Source organism: Carassius carassius, chromosome 18 (assembly GCF_963082965.1).
Source record: "Carassius carassius chromosome 18, fCarCar2.1, whole genome shotgun sequence".
Lineage (NCBI taxonomy): Eukaryota > Metazoa > Chordata > Actinopteri > Cypriniformes > Cyprinidae > Carassius > Carassius carassius.
The window spans coordinates 5,400,534-5,415,734 of NC_081772.1; the positions used below are offsets into that span (position 1 = coordinate 5,400,534).

The window sequence follows — 15,201 nt, forward strand, 5'->3', positions numbered from 1 at the left end:
ATCATATTTTATTAAGTTCTTCAACGACCCTAAAATGTAATCAGATCTAATATTAAAAAAAATGTTCCTACATTAAAGGGGCGGTAAACATCTTTAGAGAACATCTCTTTATTTGTGCTCCAGTTTTTCTGTTGCAGTAACAATGCTCTTAAATATTTAAAACCTAATAAGTGACAAAACAAATACAATAACATTTACTATTAGCATGAATAATTTAAGCCAACATTTTAAAACATACATAGATATTTTACTGAGTTACTTTGCATTTTTTAAAATAAGCATTTTGGTCAAAAATGTATTTAAAAAATGTAAAACTAAAACACAATAACTATCTACGAGAATAAAAAAACAGTAACTACAGTCAATAAAGTTTTTTAATTAAATAATTACAGTTTGGAACAATTAATGGTCCTCTGAATTTTTTTTTTTTTTTACCTTATTACTAAATCAAATTAATATTTAAGTTTAACTTTTATTGGAATGATAAAACTTTGATTAATAAGAAAATGATTTCATACTGATATTTGGATTAAATCCTCAAAGGAGAAGGGATAAGCGGCATCAGTTAATAATAAAGTTAATGAGGTTGCAGTGTTCTGTCTCAGCTCAATCAGACTGCTGTAACTTCTTTGTTTGATGTCACATCAGAGGGCAGCAAATTCTCTAGCTGTTGACTCTTCAGCTGGTTTTCTTTGTTTCTGCATGTACAATTCACATTTGTGAAGAAAGGTTCAAGGTGACAAAGGTTACCATGGCGAGCGTGCAGGGAGTCAAACCTCACCTGTTTGGACATTCGATGTCATCAATGGTTTCTGGAAGAGGCACACCTTTGGTTTCAGGTAACAGCAGAACCAGTCCACCGGCCACGAACGCAAGAGCACCTGTGAGAGAGAACATTCACTTCAACAGCCTCACACTGCAGCTAGAACATACTCAACGTCACAATATCATGGCCAAGGGTGACGTGTGTCTGTTTATTTTTAAGGGACACCAGCAGAGGTTAAGCTAGAAAATATTTTTTTTCATCCAAAGAAAAAAAATATTTATAGTATATTTATGTGTAGCTTACAGAGGGGGCCAGGGTTCAAATGCTGCAATATTATATATATATTATATATCATCTTGTAATATTTCGATTTGATTGGAATGGATGTAGAAATGTTGATCCAATGGGTCATAGTTTGTCTAGTTATCATGACTAGCCCCTGGTGGTAGATGCAGTAACTACAACATTCAGGAATTAAATAGAGTGGATCTATACATTAACATATATTTTGCCAATTGTAAAAAAATTTTTTTTTTTGCAAGAAACATAAGCTGTGTATACATTCATGCATGTATACATTTACACACACACACATATGATATATACACACATATAATATATACACATTATATATATATATATATATATATATATATATATATATATATATATATATATATATATATATATATATATATAATAACTTTTATTTTTCTCTGCCGCCTTTAATGTCACTCCTATAGTTTTCTAGTGAAGTGTTTGGGAGTGTGCATGTGTACCATCAGCCAATCAGCTGTCAGGACATAATTTTCCTGCATCTCAAGGTACATTAGTAACATTTGGTGACATTTGACAATACAAACAAAAGAGTTTGTGTGCAAAATACACATCTGTTTTAGTACCGAAAATAATGAGAGGTAGTTCTAGCCATATGACAGCAAGCCTGTAGAGCAGGAACGGCGCTATGATCCCGCCAATGTCACACAGTGTGGAACAGACCGAAACACCCAGATTTCTGAGCCAAACAACATCACAGTAGCATTAGCAGCATAGTAGCATAAACCAACCTGATACTTATTTACATAAAGTGTGGAAGTCTAGAAATGATTTACATACTGAATCTTTACGATAAATATTATTTGATACATAATGAAAAAAAAGAAAAAAAAAACATGTTGCATTTTAACTTACCTGATAACAGTGGGATAAAGTTCAGCATTCACAAACACTACCATTTCAAAAGCCATAGTGATGCCCAACCGTCCAACACAAGCAACAGCACTTTTTAACCAGAACATACCTGTGGAAGAAATATAATTTAAAGTTATACATAATAACCACCCTTCTTCAGTCAAATTTAATTCTAAGTTGAAATGATAACCCACTGTCGGGGATGAACACTGTGATTAAGCAGGCCGCCCCTGCCACGATATTTGCAGCTGCAAAAGGAAGCCGTCGACCGATCCGCTCAATAGTGAGGAGGATGAGGAAAGCTGCTGGCAATTCCACGATTCCAGAGATGAGGAAGTCCACATACACGTTTCCTCCGAGGATTCCCAGCCTCATAATGAGACCCTGGTAAACCACAGCACTGGTGAACCTGGTGAAGCAATGGACAGGTTACAGATTGTTACGTTCACCCCACTGGACGTAATGTTGCGTTTTGGATCTGACGTACCAATTGAAGCTCAGGATGAATGTGAATTTTCTCAATTTGGCAGTCTTGAACAGGTCCATGAAAGACACAGTCGAGACGGAGTCTGTGTTTTCATCAGTCAGTGTCTGATAGATGAATTTGAATGTTTAAGAGACATTTGAGCATTCAGTGCTATTTTATGATCATCGTTGTAATGTAAACCTTCTACCTCAATATTCTTGGACAGTGTCTTTTTGTTCTCCTTGGCTATTGCTTTCATGATCTCTAGTGCTTCGTTTCTCTTGTTTTGGCTAAGGAGCCATCTTGGTGATTCGGGGATAAACCTGAAATTCAGAGTGTATTTAAATAATGTAACATTGCTCCATTTATCAAACATAGTGTAAATTTTCCAAAAAATGGCAAATAAATAAATAACTACATGTAAATATCCTAAATGTATTTAAACCCTGGTTCTTTGTGATCATCCTGAAATCACACATGGTTAAACATTAATTTCTTTAAACAAAAAAAAAAAGTGTATTTTGCAGATGTACATTTGATATTGAAAGTCTGCCTGTAAACACAACAGTATTTGTATCTTAATTTATATTTTTATATTCTAAACTAGGAAATAGATAGAAAACAAGTTTAATGAAGGTGGGTTGGTGAGGATTATAAAAGCACACAATATTCCTATAAACTAATTTGCACATAAACAAGTAAATAAATCTGAAGACTTCATCTGTAAGGCACATCATGCACCCGTGTACAGGCCCTTACCAATAGTACGTCAGAAAACAGATGTAAGGTATGGTGAAGACCACCTGTAGCCAGCGCCAGTTTGGTATGAAGTACGCTAAGAGAGGAAGGATGAGAATGCCCAGGCTGAAGAACATCTGATAGGTCACTCCCACCGTTCTCCTGTATTCCACTCCGACCAGCTCTGTGGCTGCAGCCAGGAAACAAGACATAATGGAACATGAGGATTTCTGAAATATCAAGGATGCTAGTAAACGGTTAATGCATTACCACTGCATCTGAGGAGAAACAAACATACTTAACAGAAACATAAGTGTGGTTTAATAATTTAAAAATTTTTTGTTACTTAGCACGTATCCAACCATCCAGCCGCCCTTCACCCCGAAGCCAAAGAGAACTCTGAACACCAGCAGGGCGATGTAATTAGGGGACGTGGCCACAAGTATCCCTGCTACTCCGATGAAGAAGTTGGTCATCAGAAAACTCTTTATTCTGCCGTATCTGTAAGAAAAAATAAGAAAACATTTGTGAATCAATTAGATGGTTACTGAAACAACCATTTCGTGCATGCCAATTAAAATAATTACTTGTCTTTTATTTTGTAGGCTGACTGATAAAATGTACACTACTGTTCTGTTCAAAAGTTTGTTAGCAACAATTTATGTTTTTGAAAGAAGTCTCTTAGACTGCATCAATTTGATTAAAGAAAAAAAAACTGTAATATTGTGAAATTTTATTACAATATAGCATAGTTGTTTTCTATTTGAATGTATTCTAAAATGTAATTTATTCATGTGATGCAAAGCTGAATTTTCAGCGTTATTAACATACCTGTAAAAATGTATCATCAATTGTGAAAACATTTGTGCTGCTTAGTATTTTTATAGAAACCATTATATATATTCTATGAATAGAAAGTTCAAAAGAACCCCATTAAGTTATTCTGTGACATTATAAAATGTTTTAATGTCACTTTTATTTAAATTTAATGCAACGTTGCTGAATAAAAGTATTATGTATTTCTTTGTATAAAATCTTGGTCCCAACTTTTGAACTAGTGTAGGAATCTCGATTGCACTGAAACAAAAAACAAAACAATTGAATATTTTATAATGTGCATAATAATGGGAATCATTCTTTTCCTGTAAATAATACTATAGATTTCAGAAACAAGATTTTCTTTTCACTGCATAAAATATTAGGAGTTGTTTTCAGAGAATATCTTTAATATGAGAGCATTTTATCTTCCTGCAATGGCAAAGTTTTAGCCATGTTTAACTATAAACAAACTAGAACAAGATAAAATATGGAAAAAAAAGTACCTTCATGATACAAATTTATCTCTCTCTCTCTATATCATATGTACACACACAGAGATACACTGATCTGTATATATATATATATATATATATATATATATATATATATATACATACATATATACACACACAAACACACACACACACACACACACACACACACAGGAAAACAAGTAAAAAAAAAAAAAAAAAAAGGCTAATTAAAAACTCAAAATGCATCTATATAACATTAAAAATAATAATAGAGGATTAGGAAACCCTGTGGTAAGTGTGGGTCATACTTGTCTGCCAGGTATCCAATTGTAATGCTGCCCACTAAGAAACCAACACTGAGCGTGGCCTGGAACATGTCAACATACCAGGCATCTGCACACACTAGATCAAACTGCAACATACAGGTCTCACATCAGACATTTAGCTCTCTCAATGCACTTCACACAATTATTACCAAAAGAAAAGGCTTGTTTTGTGATCACACTACTCACCTCCGTCACGAAGGACTGTCTCCCTTCATAGTCATACTCCCAGCCGTCTTTACAGCCCGTCATGGGTAGAGTAGAAATCTGGGCCTGGATGAGCTCACTTTCTGGATTGTCACAGGTTAGACCGGTGGTGTTCCAGTCCATGTCCAATCTCTGACACTGACTGTATGTCACCCCAGCGGAGCTGTTCATCAAGGGTACAGTTGCCCTCCGTGCGTCTTGAAGGCTCCAGCCGCATGTCTCCCGGATCCCACTGACGACTGGGTCACGGCACCAATGTTCAGGGGTGAAGCCCTGGAAAACAATCCCTACGTATACGAAAGAAAACGGTACGGAGACCAAACAGAAAATGGACACAATTCGCATCTGGCTCCGACCGAATGCGCCGACCTCCTCTAAGATGTCTTCAAAAGTGATCATTGTCAATGTATGCCTGGCGGTGGAGGACCTGAAGGCGTCCGCAGCTGTAAAAAGAGCTCCTCTAAGTTAAGGCAGAGTATTTACCCGCAGCTGGCTGACCAAAAGTCCAAAGGAGGTTGAAATTTAATATATATTTGTGCTGTGATTGATCAAATACATGCTGTGATGGGACAAGGGCCACCAAGTTACATTTTAACCAAAGAGACATCTGAAGCCTGTTACGTAATTTGTCACTTTATAATTTTTGTTCAGAAAGTGTTGTATGATAACGGTTCAGTAAGTGGTTTATTAAGCAGTCTTTGAAACTGTACCAACACACACGGCCAGACTTACTAAACAATTAATAATTTAACTAAACCCTGAAACAGTCTGGGAAAACTTTTTAGACTTTAATTGCGAAAGCACATAACACATTAAACATATTTAAATTATTTCAAATAAAGCTGAAATAACAAAATATAAATATAAGATGAAAAATAATTATAGACTTTATGAACTTTAAAAATGTTTCCTTGAAAACTAAATGAATTAATTTGAAACATTAAAATTAATTGGAAATAAATAAAAGCTAGTAGAAAATTGTTAGCCTGAATGCAATGTAAGTCACTTTGGATAAATGCATACTTTTAAATTTAAAAGCTAAAATTGAACTAAACCAAAAAATTAAAATGTAACCCTAAATAGTAATTTACACTTCTAAATGACAAAAGCACATTAAAAATTGCTAAATTATAGATAGATAGATAGATAGATAGATAGATAGATAGATAGATAGATAGATAGATAGATAGATAGAAAGAAAGATAGAAACTGTAAATCGATATAAAAAAAATCTAACTGAACTACTCCTAAAGCGGAAAGAAAAATAATTAAACCTAAATATTAAGAAAAAAAAATTTGTAAAAAAATTGAACAAACACAAAATTGCTCAAATTTAAAACATAAAGCTGATAAAAAAAATAATACAAATATTAAATGAAAAACATCTAATTCAGTTTGATGCAAAGGCAACATTTCTAATGTTCATTTTAGTGTGTTAAAAACAGGAAATAAAGTAAAACTAACAGAAAATAAATAAAATTTAAATGGTGATGAAAATGACAACAAAAAACAACAAAATGATATAAAATATTATATAAAAATATATTATTATTATTATAAAAGACAAACATATTAATAAAAACTAAAACAGTGGTTTGATTCAAATTGCTTGAGCAAGCCTTCAGAGACTAGTGAGATAAAACACAATAAGAACAACTCCTAATAAGAATGCATGCTGAGGAGCTCATAGTTTTATTGAAATAATGGTATAATATCTCAGCATATACTGTTTAAATCCCAAAACAAGATGCTATAAAATATGACAAATACAGTCTGAGAAGAGCTAAAGCCTCCATCACAAAAAAAAAAAAAACTATCTCAGGACCTTCTCTTTAAGTATTTCAGACAACTGTATAGTACAATATCTCATACAGCAGGCACAGTAATTTTCCAGCGAGGGGAAGCACATGATGACCAACAGCCATCAAGTGCACCACGCACCTTCTGCCCCTAAAGGACAGGAGAAAAAAAACTGTCCACCAAGGTGCAGAGTGCTAACATGCATGCTTTCACACATCTTGATGTACCGTCTCGCATATACAGAACTGTTGTGGCTTTAATTGGCAACTATATATGTGAGCAATACCCTGACGGATGGTAATACAAGCCTATGAGACACAATATTAGAGCACAGAGCATTGAGCCAGAGTGAAAAACACTGTACACATTCTGCCAAACAGGACCAGTGTCCCATTGTACCGTCACTGTCCTGAGAAAAAATCTTTTGGTAAATCATTTCTGGAGAGCTGACAGAAAACCTGCAACACAACTGTAAATGTTTGCATCTTTTTAAAAACCCGAGTTAGTCAGCAAAAAAACATGAGCTGGAACCGATTCAACAAATAAAACATTATTTTTGCAGAGGTTCGGGGTGTTCCGTTAATGCAACTGAAAACAAAACGGTTCACGCTAACAGGAAAAGTGCTTTGTAAAAGACTTTCTATCACCTGGTATACTTTTGGCTTCTTTCATAGGCACTGATTTCTTCTGTGCAAAACATAAAATGACAAAAAATTGATTAAAAGAAAAAGTAACAATTTACAATAAAGTTCAATTTGTTCATGTTAATTAGTGCATTTGGTGTCACCAACTAACCATAAACCACACTTTTACAGAATTTCTTAACGTTATTTCCAAATATTCGAATACATCCACAACATTTCAAGTTGTATAAATAAACATTAGTTAACGTATCATGAACAAACATGAAATAACAAGTAACAGAACATTTATAAATTAACAGATTAATAAATTCTGTAAAAAAAAGAAAAGAAAAGGGAGACAAGGGTAAATGGTGATTAGAGGCAAAATTTGAGTCTTTGCATTCATTCGCAATCCTTTTTAGAAGTAAATTGGCCATTTGCTCGCAAAACAATTGTTCTTTCGCAAAACTATTGCGTTCCCCTGAGAAAATTTGCACTCACTTGCAAAAGCACAAATATAGTTTTTCCTCCCACCTCATATTATTTCCATCACAAAAGTTTTGTTAGTGAATGAAAAAAATCTTGGGGAAACGCAAATGTTTTGCAAGCAAATGCTTTAGTTTTACAAAAGTTTTTCAGGGAAACAATTTTTTTTTTTTACAAACAATAGTTTAGTGAGCAAACGGAAGAGATTATGGGGAAAGTTTCATGCTCAAACACACGAAAGCGAATGAAAAACAAATTATCTGGGATTTTATGATCAATTAGTTCTGTGAGCAAACAGAGGTTCTCAAGATAACGCAAAAGTTTTATGACTTACGAGTTTTGTGAGTGAAAACAGTTTCTCTAGGAACCGCAAATGTTTTACCAATGCAATAGTTTTGCAAATGTTTCTCCAGGAAATTAAAAAGTTTTACACTGAAATGCTTGCGAACAAACAAACGAAAGAATGTTTCTCAGGTGAGAGCAAAAGTTATACAATCAAACAAAAGTTTGGGGAGTGAACAAAATGTTTCTTGAGGGAACTGAAAGGTTTTACGAACGAACGCAAAAGAACTAAAATACAGTTTTTCCTCCCATTTTTATTTTTTTAACCATCACCATGTCCCATTAATGAATTGAATCTTATCGTAAAGTGCAACTAAACAATAAAGCAAATAAACACGACAATGAATACAATCATTTTTCTTCTGATTGCAATGAGGAATTATGATTCTAAAGGAAGTCTGCAGCAGTCATACATGTAATGTCATTCCTCCATGGCACTAAATCTCTGTCTGTGCTCGGTGCTCTCTCTCTTAGGGCAAGTAGAACATGCGTTTTGTCAGAACAAGGGGGAAAAAGCATGATGTTCGAAGGTTTTTGATTTAAATATGAACTTGGCAAAGCGGATCAGTCTCCTCTCGGTGCTACATGGCTCAAGATATGTGAAATACTACTTCAGATTGTAGTTTAGAAAAGATCTTTGACTGTATCTGCCACAATCATTCACAATCATTTCAAAGAACAGTGTATTTTTAAAGTGAGTTTGTGAATTAACAAAAAAACAGTTCCCAAAAATCTTTAAATAACAATAAGAAAATCTATATAGTCCTTTTCTGTAAGTTTGTTGGGAGTGACTGAATTCACATACGATGTTGTACAAAATTCATCTTAATCAATGGAAAACAGAACACACAAACAAATAAACGATCAAATGACAAAAACGTATTTTGTCAGAAAGGCATCAAATTTATTTAGTGGACGAATCGACCAACTTGCTCGTGAATGTGGTCTTGCAAACAGCTCATAGAGAGATTTCCCTTTAGAAAACCCAAAATGGAGCAACTAAACAATTGGAGCGTTGTGGCAGAGATATTTGAAAGTTTAGTTTGGGCCGCCCAGCGCCCTCAGACTTTGAGTAGGTCCTCGTCGCTGTCATCGGGGTCTGGCTGAGGTTTGCTCTGGTTTCTGCCGCTGTATTGGGTCTTATTTCTGCTCCGTGTGTCCACCAGGAGCCCCACCAGATCCTCATCGCTCTCTGCTTTCAACAAAGCTGACTGTAGCCGTGTGGAAGTGGACGATGAAGGGGTGATTCGGACCCCTGGGACTGTGAGCACCTCGTCCTCGCTGTCCTGCTCGTCCAGGGAGAAGGAGCGCAGGGCGTCTGCGCTGACTGGCTTGGTGGTGATGTGACCGTTCCCTTGTGGCTCCAGCGTGGGCGTCCCGGTCTCTTCCATTAACCATTCCATCTCATCTTCACATCCACCATCATCTGCGTTCACCTATCAGGAGAGACGAACAGAGACAAAACAAGAGTTCTATTCATACTCAATCTGATACATTTTCACTTCTTGTAAAACTTGCAAAAAGGAAAAAACATTACCCTGGAGTATTTGTAGGATACTGGATTTCCTTTCCTGCAGAGACTTGACACTTTCTGTATTACAAGTTGCCTAAAAATACGAAAATGCATATTAAACACTCAATTATCGCTCAGAAATTGCTGGTACATTTTTACAAATAATAAAATTAACAAATTACTTAGCATTGAACTAACATTACATTTTAAATAATATAATGTTTTATTTACAGCTTTATTTGCAGCTTTTTCATATTTTTTATATTTTTATATACAGAATTTTTATATTTTTAATAATAAATTGTTTTGAGTTTAATTAAATTAATTAATTAGTTGTAGTTGAAATTAATTAAAATGGCTCATTCGAATTCTGCCAGAGGCATTCAGAATATGTGTGTTACCCAAATAAAATTGACAAACAGTAAGTCTTTGAGAAGGGTTTTATCAAGCTAGGTGGTGCATTAGAAAAGGGGCTCATCTCCTGTTTCCAAAATGCATCACAAAGTGCTTGAAAAAGCTGTAAACTAATTCCACATTGCACAAGGTGCAAACAACCTTACGCCTGTTTCACACATACTCCGTCTGCAGTGCGTATGCGTTGCATATTTTTTTACGCACCCATGTTAACGGATTCCAGTTGCGTTCCAGGAGCGTTGCGTCTGCAGCAGTGCAGCGATCGTTTACGTACCGAGTAGCGAACTGCCAACGTGTCCTGTGTGAAAGCACATTGAGTCCGTGCTGCACCACATACGTAACGCACACGGACTGCATACGCACTGCAGACGGAGTATGTGTGAAACAGGCGTGAGCAGGGCCGTAGCTGGGGTCAGCGGGGACCCGGTGAAGATTGTACCAGAGGGCCCTGTTTGAAATTGTTTAATTTGTATTTTCGTTTATTTTTATTTATTTGTGCTATTTACACAATGTTTAAGTTTTTTTCAAGTTTGTAGGTGTCAAGGTACAGAAACCAAATAATTAAATGTAAAATAGCACTGGATAGTCTTCAATGTAAAAATTAAAATATACAATCAAACCTACATTTTATTCAGACACCTTCAACATTTCTCACATTATTACAGTTTTGCTATATATATAAAAATTATATCTGGTGTCTGAATAATTTTTGGTTCGACTGTTAAAACTACAAAGTAATTCAGTCAAGAGCAGTGAGTGATTTTCATTTTGATTTTCTTGGATTAACATTACAGCAGCGAGTAGCTAAATTAGGCGCGGTCACTTTAAGAGACGATGAACGCATCCAATATAATACACATCCCATTTTTTTCCTCAACTGTTTACTTTCACTTAAGAAAATAACTGACAGTTTTTAGGAGCATCATTTCCAAGGTGGATATTTTTACATATTTTGTATGTATTTGTCGGCACAAGAACAAAAATAAGCAAATTCGATTTGTTCAAGTATTTTGAGACGCCTTTCTCTGCATGAGCCCTAAACACCAGAACACCGTGGTGCTGAATTGGGCTCTTTCAGATCTTTTTGTTTGTTCAAACTGCGATTTGTATTTGTTTGTTCAGGTGCAGGAGGGACTTCGAGGAGAACTTCGCAGAAGAGAGCTCGGTTCAGTGTCGAAGCACCGAACACAGCACCGAACACAGCGCGCGAGGAACCAGCTCTGTTCAGCTTTTCCGCGTCTTGTTTTTGGATGCTTTAATGTTTAAATCGACAAGCGGTAAGGCTTAAAAACATGTGAAAAAGATAAGCTTTTGTGACGACGCGCAGCAGTGGCCCGTCAACTGTCCTGAGCATCTTTTTAGGCTGGCCTCAGCCAGTCGGTTATATAAAATATCAAGGTGAAAGTCATCATAGCTTGCTTAGTATAGACCCAGCTCCCAACCCAACTTTGAGAATAGATTAACGGCGATATTTTTTTTTATCGCCCGATAAGAGTCTCACGTTAACACAGCACGTTAACGCCGATAACGGCCCACCACTAATTATAAATGTCTTTACTGTCAACTTTGAAGAACTTAATGCATCCAAAGTATTACCGTATTTTTCGGACTATAAGTCAAACCTGATTATAAGTCGCATCAGTCCAAAAATACATCATGACGTGAGGAAAAAAACATAAGTCGCATTTATTTAGAACCAAGAACCAAGAGAAAACATAACCGTCTACAGCCTCGAGAGGGCGCTCTGTTTTCAGTGGTAGGCTACAGGAGACTATGACTATAAGTCACAGGACCAGCCAAACTATGAAAAAAAGTGTGACTTATAGTCATAATATAATTCACACATAAATGTAAGTTGCATTTTACCTCCTGTCTCGTTTTTGCAGAAGAACAACAAGCAAACAGATTGTGAGCACAACCAACAGGATAAGCACGGCCTCTAAAGCCTGACTCGGCCCAGACAATCCAGCATGCTCCTCCCCTCCATCAGTGCTTTGCGGGTTCATGGAGCTGAATGAAATATGGGAAAAAAAATGTACTATACTCAAACTTACTTTGCGAACAAATCTATGTTGTAGAATTGTTGAATTAAAGCCTAAAATTATGTTTAGGTATTGGTTATACTCACAAAAATTCACAAACTGTGGCGGTGTGCCAAACAAACAGATACTGGCAGCCATCTGTCTCCAGAAGGAATTCTGGGATACCTTCTCCTGCCGTAGGGCTGCAGTGGAAAAGGATGGTCGAGGATACAGTTTTGGTTTTATCTCGTCCACATACAGATTCAGATGGTACCAAGACGTCAAGATTTCCACCTGCCAAAATACAACACCAGGTCATGCCATAAAAGTATTACAACATCACTGAAATACAAACCTAAACTAATAATATGAGTTCATACTACAAACTAAATCGTTTTGACAAAAAAAGTGATAGAAGTGGTCTTTTATATATTAAAAGAATATATTTCCAAACATTGAATAAGTATAAATAAAAATTCCACAAAATATATATACAAACAAAAATATTGTTACAAAAATAATTTGACAATTATTTAATATAAATAATATTAAAAATAAATAAATATTTTAAAATCTTTTTAAACAAAACATATTTTTTTAAACAGAACATTTATTTCTGCCATTTGTGTGTTGTTAAAACAGAATTTAAAAATACAAATAAATACATTAATTAAATATAATTAAATAAGCAAACATTTTTTTTAAACAATAGTTTCATTTGCGTATTGTTCTAAATAAATAAACGAACCCCTCTTCCCAACATGGTCACTTATAGAATTTCGCTCACCTTTTATATAATACTTTGCTTTGCTGGACGAGCCAATTTTTCTGCGGTAACTGTCATTAATCTTGACCTGACAGATATTTGCACCCAGACAATTGGAAATGGAGCTGTCGGTGATGCCTGACAGCTGGATGTGGTAGATATAGCGATCTCCATTGGGACGGATGTCTCCTGAGGCGTTGTGGAAACTGAAAACAGATAAAATACTGTTGATCTAATGCACATTACTAGATGTGGTGTGGTGTAGTTGTAGGCTCTGTGTTAATGAATGAGAGTTGATGGCCAGAGATACTCACCGGTAATAAAGCGCTCCCAGGCTGAAAATGGCTCCTGTCCCAGGTACTTTGATGGTTCCATTGATCATCACCACTTCCTCCTGCTTCACAGCACAAGCAGATCGAGTCTCCCACTCCACCCAGTACTCACATGCTGCTTTATCCTCCCTAAAACAAACAGACAAAAATATGAATCTTATTTACACACATTACATTAAAAATACAGATCAGCATCTCTGAATAAAAAAAAAAAACTATACATATTCCTGTGATGGCATTATAAATCTTTACCGTCATTTAGGATCCATTTTTTTGATTGATAGTGGATTGATATTAAGCAGCACAACTGTTTTCATTGCTGATGATAAGAAATGTTTCTTGAGCAGCAAATCGGCTTATTAGAATGATTTCTGAATTATGCTGAAAATACAGCTTTGCATCACTGTAATAATATTTCACAATATCACTGCTTTGACTGTATTTTTAAATATAGCCTTTGTGACCAAAACACTTAAATAAATCTTAATTTAAGAACCTATTCATGCCAAGTTATTCTTAACTTACCTGATTAATTTCGGATGGCCCACTGTGCTGCCACACTTCAGCTGCAAGATTGTTCTTGCTGGTTTATTGCTTCCACACACCTCGTCACCCATGGAATAATTGACGAGGATTTTTCCATCTGGCGAGGACACATACTGTTGAGAAACCAACAAAACCGCAATCACGTCAGAGAAGGATTAAAAATACTTACTGATTAACTCCATGGTCTGTGTGTGAACGCGGCCCAGAGTCTCTGTCTTTCCGCTGGCACGTCTGCGACACACAGCGGCTTCTGCTGCACACCCTGGCTGACCTCCATGAATGGCCTGGCACAGATTGAAGTAGTACCTATGAGAACAAAAATAGTCCAGTTGTTGCAGATTCAGATGCAGGTGCAATATTACACCAGTGTGTCATTACTCATTAAATGCAATGTGTCCAAATTCCACAGACTTGAGTACAGAATGTACCTCAAAAATGGATGTCTAAAAAAAATAATAATATATAGATACAGAAATTAATGCTGATACGAATAGTGGATAATTATTGCTCTGTCATGAAATTAGATGTTATAATATATATATATTTTTTTTACACATCATTACAACTCTAGATACTGTATCAGAATCGACATAGAAGATAAATACATAAATTGTTTTTTATTTATTTACTCTTAATTAATTTTATTGGATTATTTTTATTATTATTATTATTTTATTAGATCATAGATTATTTATTTTGGCGGAAAGTGTTAATGTTAGGTGCAAAAATGCATTATGCAAAACGTACATTTTTTTGTTATTGCTTTGAAAAGATGAAAATAAAATAAAAAGAAGCCATGATATTATGTTTTTCTAATATCAGCCTAAAAAAAATGATACTAATTTCCATCCCGTGACAGGGGCAAATGAAACTGAACAGAACAACAGGTGTGAAACTCACGAATCATCTCCGTTTTCAAATTTCCATGGTTCTGTTAGAGATGAGAGCGTGCGCAGGTCGTAGGTCTGGTGTTGTCCTGTAAACTTGCACTCCATCTTTTTGGGCGGGCACACCACATCCGTTCTCCACTGGAAGCTAGCAGAACATCCTAGGATTTCACTCATCAGCTGTGGACTTCCACGACCTGCCGCTCTGTCACACAAGAACAAAATGGACGACTGCCGTTTCTCTCTTACTGCTGTGAATTAAACAAGAAATAATGTGTAAATACACAGCTTAAAAATCAAGTTTCTAATAATTAAAATCAACATTCAATTAGACAGAAACACATTTGTTATTTAAATCTTAAAAACCACAGACAATTTAAGTAATGTTCACGTTATGTGCTGCCAAATTGATGAACCTTCTGAAATTATTACATTAGGTTTATTCAAACATTACGTAATTATTTCAATAGGTTATTACTAGTATTTAC

The 15,201-nt window shown here is 35.4% G+C and overlaps 2 protein-coding genes across 2 annotated transcripts in view; both read right to left on the bottom strand.

The window, feature by feature from the left end:
* Window positions 1-520: 520 nt before the first annotated feature.
* On the bottom strand, window positions 521-5,485 carry LOC132092192 (solute carrier family 22 member 2-like). The gene is made up of 11 exons (XM_059498320.1): window positions 4,966-5,485; window positions 4,762-4,865; window positions 3,508-3,662; window positions 3,183-3,351; window positions 2,632-2,746; window positions 2,445-2,548; window positions 2,152-2,366; window positions 1,958-2,066; window positions 1,669-1,781; window positions 782-881; window positions 521-698 (listed from the first exon to the last, which is right to left on the bottom strand). Exons 1-11 carry the CDS (start codon window positions 5,380-5,382, stop codon window positions 611-613), a joined length of 1,689 nt encoding a protein of 562 aa, XP_059354303.1. The 5' UTR covers window positions 5,383-5,485; the 3' UTR covers window positions 521-610.
* A 3,629-nt stretch (window positions 5,486-9,114) lies between these two features.
* Window positions 9,115-15,201, bottom strand: part of LOC132092198 (cation-independent mannose-6-phosphate receptor-like) — a 32,072-nt gene continuing 25,985 nt past the window's right edge. The window contains exons 39-47 of the mRNA XM_059498330.1: window positions 14,727-14,964; window positions 13,996-14,132; window positions 13,806-13,923; window positions 13,263-13,409; window positions 12,970-13,154; window positions 12,290-12,476; window positions 12,028-12,171; window positions 9,772-9,841; window positions 9,115-9,670 (exon numbers count right to left, since the gene is read on the bottom strand). Coding sequence (XP_059354313.1) covers window positions 9,296-9,670; window positions 9,772-9,841; window positions 12,028-12,171; window positions 12,290-12,476; window positions 12,970-13,154; window positions 13,263-13,409; window positions 13,806-13,923; window positions 13,996-14,132; window positions 14,727-14,964 — 1,601 coding nt within the window. The 3' untranslated portion in view covers window positions 9,115-9,295. The remainder of the gene's footprint in view (window positions 9,671-9,771; window positions 9,842-12,027; window positions 12,172-12,289; window positions 12,477-12,969; window positions 13,155-13,262; window positions 13,410-13,805; window positions 13,924-13,995; window positions 14,133-14,726; window positions 14,965-15,201) is intronic.